Below are 10,251 nucleotides of genomic sequence, written 5' to 3'. Positions count from 1 at the left end.
CCTCCCCCCCATTCACTTTCTCTCTTTCTCTCTCAAAATAAATAAACTTAAAAAATATCAATTTATAAAATTGATATTAGTTTTTGGTCACATTCTCCTGTATGTTGCATTATAGCATGTGTCATCAATAGCTCATAAGATCGTAGAGGTACCAAGAGCAAACTGAGTTAATCTCTGAAAAAGTATTTATTTATACCCTAAACTTACTACCTTAGGAAAGTCTAAAGAACAGGAAAATACGCAACCACAACTTCTGTTGATTATCAGAGCAGTGACATTACACCTTGTGTAGCTTCGGGACAATGTCACTGTACGTTCATGAGAATCTGAGGATGAAACGTTCAGATGACACCTTAGGAGTAGTACAGAACCACTTGTGACTTCTTGGAAGCTGAAAAGTCACAGCGACCCCAGGGTTTTGTGGACCACACTCTGAAGGTCACTGTCTAGTGTTTGTTGGTTGTGAACTTGAGCAACTGGAGTGCTTTTTACTATTCTCATTTCTGTTTGCCCATTCCAGTTACATTCATTTTTAGATGTTTTCATATTAGGTTAGAAAAAAAACTTTGAAAAAAAAGAAAAAAACTTTCTGGTACTTACATGGTGACAAAAGACAGAACTTTAATTGTAGGGTTGTTTAGGGAAGTTCTTAGAAGACAGGTGGAGACCTTTAAAAATCAGACAATATCAGTTTTGATTTGGAGCTCCAAATGGAAAGACCCTTTGTAAAGACTTGTTCTTTGAGGGTAGAAATTGTATCATTTTTATATTCTCATTCAGTTGTATGCTTCAATGTTTCAGGAGTTAAGGATCCAGAATGCTTTGGGCACTCAGGGTTGCGGTTGCCTGTTCCATGTGTATTTTTGGAACCTGGAAATATGTTGTATGAAGACAGCACAGCTGTGGAGACAGATCTCAGCAGTGGGTGTTGGCTGTTTGTTTCAGTAGAGCTTGGTTGTTTTTGTGTTGCTGTCAGGAATCATTGTTATATCGTTTTGTTTTTAAACTTATTTGTAGAACGGAAGAGCAGCCCGTGTGCTCCTACTTGGAAAAGATCCTTACTGAAAGTATGGACCTGATGGAAAAGAGGCTGGTGGACTACATCGATCGGCGGATACATGAACTGCAGGAGCACATAGACACAAAGATGGCTCCGCTAATGGATGTGCTGCAGAATCCTTACTCCCTGCCCGCCGGGGCGGCCCTCAAGCAGTGTGACTCCGGAGAAGGACTTTCAAATGGAGAAAGATAAGTGCTCAACGTGTATAGTATACTACAGATATTTATTACGTATTTATTACAAAGCCAAAACCCAACAAATTCAAAGCAAGTACTCATGGCATCTGAGGATCATCATCTTCCATAAAGTGACCTCAGTGTTCATTTTAACTGTACTTGTTCCTGTAAACCCGGTCCTGTGCACTAAGATCTAACTTGATGGGGTTATAAATTATTTTTGTTTACGATATTGTTCACTCTGACAGAAATGTATGTGTATTTCTGGCTTAACTGTTTAAAAATGTTAAGAACTTTTAATGTAATCCATGAGTCTGTGTTGTATAATGGTTTTGATAGAAGTACATTTTTTTATTTATAATAGGGCTTATTTTATGGTGTTAGTATGAAAAAGAAGACTTAGATATCTGATAATTTTTCATTTTCTGATTGATTTTTCATGGAAAATTAGATACTTAAGACTTAAAAACCTTTCATTCAGATCACTGATTTATGTTTGGGGGTGTCTGCGCTCAGACAGTGGCCCAGATGCAGTGCTGGGCACGTGTACGCACGGACGCAGCGGGGCCGTTACTGTCTGTTCCGCGGCGAATAGCGGTGAGTAGAATGCAAACATCAGAACTGGCCCGTCCTTGTTGTGATTATTACTATAGATTTAGTGTTTGATGTAAAATGAGAGGATTCATCCTGTTTCATCTCAGTAAACCCAGAAAGCGTGCGGAACCTTCCTTTCCTGAGCAGATACAGGTTCTTGCCCGAGGCCTTCTCTCATGGTTTCCACTGTGAGGGGCTGAGGCCTGCACCGAAGGAAGAAGGCGTGTGCAGCAAGGAGACTGGGACTCTCTCTGGCAGACGTCATTTTCTGAAATGAAACTACTGTGTGTGTGTGTGTTTAAAAGTCATCTACTTGCATTTAAAAATAAATGTATCTTCTTTGGTAACTACTTGTCTCAAGTAAATGGAAACATTTTCTTTTCAGTGAATCTTTGCTTTAAAATGTTTTATTTTTATGAAAATGGAGTATTTCACACTCATTCAGTGTTTTGGTGGGTTCTTTAAAATAAGGGCTAATTAGGGCGCCTGGGTGGCTCAGTCAGTTAAGCGTCCAACTTCGGCTGAGGTCATGATTTCACAGTTCATGAGTTTGAGCACCACTTTAGGCCCTGTGCTGACAGCAGCGCCTGGAGCCTGCTTCTGATTCTGTGTCTCCCTCTCTCTCTGCCCCTCCCCTAATTGCGCTCTGTCTCTCAAAAATGAATAAATGTTTAAAAAAAATTTTTTAATAAAAAATAAAAATAAAGGCTAATTTAGGGGTGCCTGGATGGCTCAGTGGGTTAAGTGTCTGACTCTTTATTTCAGCTCAGGTCATGATCTCACAGTTTATGAGATTGAGCCCTGTACTGGGCTGTCAACACAGAGCCCACTCCCCACTCGGGATTCTCTCTGCGCCTCCCCCACTCATTTGCTCTCTCTCCTCCTCTCTCTCTCTGCCCCACCTCTTATTCTCTCTCTCCCTCTCTCAAAAAAGGAAAGCTATTTTTTTTTTTTTCTGTAAGAGAGACAGCATGAGCAGAGGAGGATCAGAGAGAGCGAGATCTAGAATCTGAAACAGGGTCCAGACTCTGAGCTAGCTGTCAGCACAGAGCCGGATGCGGGGCTCGAACTCATGAACTGTGAGATCATGACCTGAGCTGAAGTCAGACACTTAACCGACTGAGCCACCCAGATGCCCTTAAAGAAGCTTTAACTGAATGTGAATAAACACTTCCTAAAAAGATTTAAGGGTTAATACTCCACTTTTAGAGGAACAAAGCTTTTCGTTTTCTTTTTCTGTGGCTGGTGAGTGATACCTCTACAAAAATAGTGTTTTACACTAAAAATTTGTCATTTTACTAAAATCTAGTAACACTGTTTTGTGGGTGTTATTTTTAAGATATGATTGACAAAAATTGTGTGTATTTAAGGTTGTACAACATGATGTTTTGATATATCGATATGTTGTGAAATGATTACCCAAATCAAGCAAATTAACACATCCCCTCAAATAGTTCCCACTTTGTGGGGAGAGGAACACTTGATATCTATGTATGTAGCCCACTTCAAGTGTACAGTCTAGCCATCTGTATGCAGCATGCTGTGCATTACGAATCCAGAACTTATAGTCAGTACCCTTTAACTACTTACCTTGAAAATTAGTACCCTTTAACCAACATCTCCCATTTTCCCCACACCTTGTCTCTGGTAACCACCATTCTACTCCCTGTTACAATAAGTTCACCTTTTGTTTTTCAATTTTTAATGTTTGTTTATTTTTGAGAGAGAGACAGACAGAGTACAAGCAGCGAGGGGCAGAGAGAGAAGGAGACACAGGATCTGAAGCAGACTCCAGGCTCTGAGCTGTCAGCACAGAGCCTGACACGGGGCTCGAACCCATGGACTGCGAGATCATGACCTGAGCCACAGTCGGAGGCTTAACCAACTGAGCCACTCAGGTGCCCCAAGTTCAACTTTTTTTGAGATTCCACATATAAGTGAGATCATGCATTTGTCATTCTGTGTCTGGGTATTTCACTTAGCATAATATCCAGGTTTATCCATGTTACTGCAAATGGCAGGGTTTCCTTTTGTAGGTTTTTTTTTTTTTTAATTTCCATTTAGTTAACATACAGTATTATATTAGTTTCAGGTGTACCAATATAGTATTCAGCAATTCTATATACTACCCAGTGCTCCTCAAAGGACTTCCTTTTTTAAGGCTGAATAATAAACTCAAAATGGATTAAGGACATAATTGTGAGATCTGAAACCATAGTGAATCCTAGAAGAGAGCATAGGCAGTAATTTCTCTGACATCGGCCATCGCAACATTTTTGTGGGTATGTTTCCTAAGGAAAAGGAAACAAAGGCAAAAATAAACTATTGAGACTACATTAAAATGAAAACCTTTTGCACCGCAAAGGAAACAACCAACAAAACTATGGAATCCATGGAAGGGGAGAAGATATTTGCAAATGACATACTGATAAGGGGTTAGTATCCAAAATATATAAAGAACTTATGAAGGGGCATCGTCGGGTGGCTTAGTAGGTTAAGCATCTGACTCTTGATCTCAGCTCAGGTCTTGATCTCAGGTCAAGAGTTCAAGCCCTGTGTTGGGCTCCACGCTAGATGTGAAGCCTACTTAACAACAACAACAACAACAACAAGAACAACAAACTTAATGCCAAAAGAAACTCCAAACAATCCAATTTAAAAATGAGCAGAAGACGTGAACAGATATTTCTCCAAAGAAGGCATCCAAATGGCTGTCATCCAACACTCACATAAAAAGATGCTCAACATCACTCATCATCAGGAAAATGCAAATTAAAACCACAATGAGGTATGACCTCACACCTGTCAGAATGGCTAAAATCAAACTGAACAAAAATAACAACTATTGGTGAGGATGTGGAGAAAAAGGAACCCTAATACACTGTTGGTGGGATTGTAAGTTGATGAAACCACTGTGGAAAACCGTATGGAGGTTTCTCAAAGAATTAAAAATAGAACTACCATATGATCCAATAATCCCACTTCTGGAAATATATCTGAAAGAAACAAAAATACTATGTTGAAAAGATATCTGCCCTCCTATGTTCATAGCACTATTTACAATACCCAAGACATGAAAACAACATATGTGTTCATCAGTGGATGAATAGATGTACACACACACAATTCAGCCATAAAAAGGAAATCCTGCCATTTGTGACAACATGAATAAACCATGAGGCCATTATTAAGTGAAGTAAGTCAACAGAGAAAGATAAATACTCTATAATCTCACTTATGTGTGAAATGAAATGAAGGAATTAGAAAGGGAGGGGAGGGAAGGCAAGGAAGAAGAAAAAAGAAAAAAAAAAGAAAAGAGGGAAGGAAGGAAGGACTGAATTTGAGAAAAAGAGATTGGATTCATGAGTACCAGTGGTGGAAGTGAGGGGAGGGGGAATGAGGAAGGTGGTCCAAAGGACAAACTCGCAGTTATAAGATAAATAGGTGTTAGGGATGTAATGTACAAACACTGTGACTCACTCAGGTTAACACTGTCATACACCTTATGGTGTATATGGATAACAGTTACTAATGGTAAATTTAAGAGTTCTCATCACAAGGAAAAAACTGTTTTTTGATTTTTGTTTTTTTTGCATCTATATGAGATGACAGATGTTAAGTTATTATAATCATTTCACCATACATGTAAGTCAAATTCTTACTCTGTTCATCCCAGACTTGTACACAGTGCTGTATCTCAGTTACCGCAACAAAACAGGAAAGAGCCCAACTTTCTTAGTTTCACTCATCTTTTCTAGAGTTTTCCTGGTTTCTATTTTATTTGTGCTCTGATCTTTGTTCCTTCCTTCCTTCTGCTCTTTGGGTTTAGCTTGTTTTTCTCTTTCTAGTTTTGTTTTTTTTTTTAATGTTTTTATTTTATTTTTGAGACAGAGACACAGAGCATGAGCAGGGGAAGGGCAGAGAGAGAGGGAGACACGGAATCAGAAGCAGACTCCAGGCTCTGAGTTGTCAACACAGAGCCCGACTAGGGGCTCAAACTCATGAACCACAAGACCATGACCTGACCCAAAGTCTGATGCTTAACCAACTGAACCACCCAGGCACCCCTCTCTTTCTCATTTCTTAAGATGTAGAGGTAAGCTCTTTATTTGAGAGCTTTCTTCTTTCATAATGAAGCCATTTATCACTGTAAACCTCCCTAATTAGGACTGCTTTTGCTGCCTCCCATAAATTTTGATATATTTTGTTAACATTTTTATTTATTTCAAGATTTTTTTTTTCATTTGCCATTTGGATTTCTTCTTTGACTGATGGTTTGTACAGGAGTGTGTTTTTTAATTTCCATAGTTTTGTGATCTTTTTAGTTTTCCTTTATTATAGATTTCTAATTTTGTACCATTGTGGCCAGAAACTCCATGTGACTTTAGTCTTTTTAAATTTGTTAAGACTTGTTCTGTGACCAAGCATATGATATGTCCTGGAGAATCTTCCATGTGTGGGTGAGAACAATGTACCTGCAGCTCTTGGATGGAATGATCTGTATATGTTGATAAGGTCCATATGGTCTAAAGTGTAGTTCAGTTCTAATGTTTCCTTAGTAACTTTCTGTCTGGATGATTTACCCATTGTTGAAAGTGAGGTATCAAATTCTCCTACTATTCTTGTATTGTCTGTTTCTCTCTTCAGATCTGTTAATATTTGCTTTATATATTTGGTGCTTTGATATTGGGTGCATATATATTCACAATTATTATATCCTCTTGAAGAATTAACTCATTTTTCATTGCAATGACCTTCTTCTCTCTGTTCCAGTTTTTGACTTAAAATCTATTTTGTCTGATATAATTAAAGTCACCCCTACTCTCTTCTTGAATGTCCTTGTCTAACTGCGGTATCAGGGTCATGCTGGCCTCCTAAAATGAGTTTGGAAGTGTTCTTTCCTCTTTTGTTTTTTGGAAGTGTTTGGGAATGATTGATATTAATTCTTTAAGGAGAAGTTTTTAGAAGTAAAACACTTGGTAGAATCATGCTTTTTAAAATTTTTCTATATATTGTCACATCATCTTGAATAAACTGGTACCAATTTAATGCCCTATGAAATATATATGAGTACTTTTTTCCATATTGAGAGCAACAGAAGGTTTTAAAACTAAAAATCTCTGGCAGGTGCCTCTTGAATAGCCCTGTATAGACTGAAAAACTGGTTGAATTTTCTTACCTTCAGACTCGGTCAAACTGAACTCCGCCAAACACGGCACAATGAAAAGGACCAAGAGAACAAGTCTTCTCACAGCCTCCATCTTTGTCAGGGGAGGAACAGCCCAGAGGGGTAGCAGGCTTTTATATTTCTCGGTGTTTCATAACCGCTGGCTTCATGAGCTTTCTGGCGACCTTCAGGGAACTGTGTCAGTCTGACCTGGCAGGGGCTAGATTTAGGTGAGAATAGAGCAGCTGTGTGACTGGTTTATTATCAGCAAACCCCAACAGCGAGTGTTCCCTCTCCGGCTCCTTTCTGGAAAGTTTACAGAAAGTTCCCAGCTAAAAACTTCTTCCCAGGGGATCTCCAACACCCGAGCAGCAGGAGGCACTGAGTAAGTCATCACGGCACCAACTTCGAGTTGAGCCTTCACCCTGTTACTTGCTCAGATCGTGAAGCAGGTAGCACTGCCGAGATCTCAAGTTCCCTGCTCTTCTCTAAAAGTTAAATAAAGCCTTTGGATTCTAAAGGAGCGGCCAGGCAAGGCAGGTGGTGTGGCACCGGGGCGTCCTCGGGTTGCAGCTGTGTTGCCCGATGCCTGCCGGGTGCTGACTCCGAGAAGGAGGATGACGCCGGATGAGGAGGCAAAAGAAAGCGCAGGTCCAGGTTCAGTTGCCAGGAATTTCAAGCCATTAAGTTCAGAGAGCCGGAAGCAGGTGGATTAAAGTCCCTTAAGCACTATTTCGCAGACGATAGAAAGGAATCCTGGTGTCCAAAGTGAGACCAGGAAGAATAAGTGTCTGAGGGTGTAGTGTTGCCCCCTCTTCCTCCCTCCCTCTCTTCCCTCTCCTTCCTCCCTCCCTCCCTTCTTTCCTTTCTTCCTCCCTTCCCTTTCCTCCCTTCTTTCCTTCCTTCCTCCCTTCCTTCCTTCCATCCATCCATCCATCCCTCCCTCCATCCATCCATCCTTCGTTTTTTTCTCTCAACAGATATCCATTAGTTAATAGTTTAGGTTTTGAGAATACTGAATTGAACATGAGAGACACAGCCCTTGCCTTCTTGGAACTCATATTCTAAGTGGGGGAGACAAATGAAAACTTCAAATGGTGAGAGGTGCTATGGGTATACTAAAGCAGATGGGGGGATAGAGAGTGACTGCCTCAGTAGTGGGGGGAGATGCAGTATTAGAGTGGTCAGGGAGTAGCCTGAAATCCGAGCAAACACAGAGATAAGGGGGAGGTTCTCATGTGTGATCTGGGCTACAGGGGTGCTTGAAGGCAAAAGAAAGCGCAAGTGCAAAGGCCCTGAGGAAGCAGCAAGTAACTTACTTAACACATCCACCAAATAAGGGCAGTCCGCCAGCGTGGTGGATGTCAGTGAAGAGAAGGGAGATGGCAGGTAAGGTAAGGAAAGGCAGATAATGAACAAAAGGTGAAGGCTCTGTAGGTCAGATAAAGTGTTTCGATTTTAATCTAAGTTCAACTGGAACTGGTCTGAGCAGGAGAATGATATGACTAATTTTTAAAGAGTTTTCTGTGGAGGTAGCAGTAGGTATAGATCAGATATTCTCTGGTGAAACCCTTTCTGGTTGCCCTGAACCCTCTGTGATATACTGACTGTCCTGCAGCCCAGAGCCCATCACTGGGCACTAGGATATCGGGTTCGTGGGGAGGGCACAAGCTCATACTCTGACTCAGCGGTCTCCATTCCGAGCGAGGTCCCGGGGCTAAGGATTTGGCCCCATGCCAGGGCCACAGCGGCAAGACCAGCACCTGTGACATTGGGACATTGTGCTCCCAAGGAGCTTGGACACTCAGCCAGGTACCAGGCACAGCCCGACTCAGGTCCTGTCAGCTCAGAGACTTCTGGAGCCGGCCACGTACCAGGTGGGGAGTGGCGTCCTGATGTGGGAGTGGGCAGGGGGCATGCATATGTGGTGAGGACCCTTCTGGTCACTAAGGGCTGCTCACCCCCTCTGCTATGTCCACAGATCCTCACTGCTGCTACCCCCACCCCTGGCCTTTCTTACTGCACCCTCTCCCCTCTCATGAACACGATCTCCTCGCTCCCTGAACTACCATCGCTGCGTATGAGAGCCTTATAGTCAGTCACCCCTAGGTGGGGAGAGGGAAAACACACTAATTCCTTCCCTGGAAGGGAAGGTAAATATTTGAGTGATGTTTATTATTTTCCTGATATCCCATGACTTAAATACTATAGTATAAAAGTAAATACTACTTACAGGGCACCTGGGTGGCTCAGGCGGTTGAGCATCCAACTCTTGATCTCAGGTCATGATCCAGGATCATGGGATCAAGCCACGTGTCAGGCTCTGCACTGAGCATGGAGGCTGCTTAAGATTCTCTGTGCCCCTCTCTCCTGCTTGCGCTCTCTCGCTCTAAAATAAACAATAATTTAAAAATAATAAAATAGATTTTTAAAAAAGATTTTAACTACCACTTAAATACTGACAGGAAGACAATACATGGTATGTTACATGAAATGGGAATAAGAGAGGAAAGAAAACAAGGACATTTGCTTAATGTGTGTATATTATGTATATGTATACATATGTACATAAGTGTATGTGTATATATACCAGCATATTCATAATAAGTAGAAAATAATCATAATTACAGTCCTTGTTTCTGTGATTGGTCACATGGCAGTAGCGGGTAGTCAAAACTGCTCATTCTGTACTCTCTCTGCTTTCATCAAGAATCTCAGCTGGTCATTGGGGTACCTGGGTGGGGCTCATCGGTTAAGCGTCCAACTTTGGCTCAGGTCATGATCTCGCGGTGTGTGAGTTTGAGCCCTGCATTAGGCTCTGTGCTGACTGCTCAAGAGCCTGGAGCCTCCTTCAGATTTTGTGTCTCCCCCTCTCTCTGCCCCTCCCCTGCTCATACTCGGTCTCTCTCTGTCTCTCAATAATAAAAATGTTAAAAAATAAAAATAAAAGAACCTCAGCTGGGCATGATTCTTTACCCAGCAGGATGACACAAACTTTCATTCCCGAAGGGTCTAGGCCATTAGTTGTCCTGGCTGCATTGGGTTGTTGTAGTTTTCCATTGGCCTTAATCACGGAGTCTCGCATTATGAAGAGGTGCCCTGAGGGGTCTCCTGCTTTCCAGACATACTCCTTACCTCCACCATGGCTTCTCCTTGGACTCCCTTCTTGGCCTGATAAATCCAAGACACGGGGAGCCACAGTGGCTGGGGGCAGCCCTAAGTTCCAGGTCAGGGGAATCATTGTCGCATCTCCC

At 41.7% G+C, this 10,251-nt stretch overlaps 1 protein-coding gene across 2 annotated transcripts in view; it reads left to right on the top strand.

The window, feature by feature from the left end:
- The window catches only part of LOC120235566 (ATPase PAAT-like), a 24,568-nt gene extending 18,316 nt beyond the window's left edge, over positions 1–6,252 (top strand). The window contains exons 6-7 of one of the 2 annotated variants that reach the window (XR_005529453.1): positions 1,018–1,833; positions 6,238–6,252. Coding sequence is in view for 1 of the 2 variants with exons in the window: in XM_039237968.1 (XP_039093899.1) it covers positions 1,018–1,252 (235 nt within the window). In the remaining variant the exon portion in view is untranslated. Of the gene's footprint in view, positions 1–1,017; positions 2,135–6,237 lie in introns of those variants that run through there. The other variant, XM_039237968.1, reaches the window with a different exon arrangement.
- Positions 6,253–10,251: the final 3,999 nt, after the last annotated feature.

This window comes from Hyaena hyaena, unplaced genomic scaffold (assembly GCF_003009895.1).
Source record: "Hyaena hyaena isolate Hyena2069 unplaced genomic scaffold, ASM300989v1 scaffold_129, whole genome shotgun sequence".
NCBI lineage: Eukaryota > Metazoa > Chordata > Mammalia > Carnivora > Hyaenidae > Hyaena > Hyaena hyaena.
The sequence above is the reverse complement of the archived record's forward strand: the minus strand, read 5'-3'. Positions and strand labels throughout refer to the sequence as shown.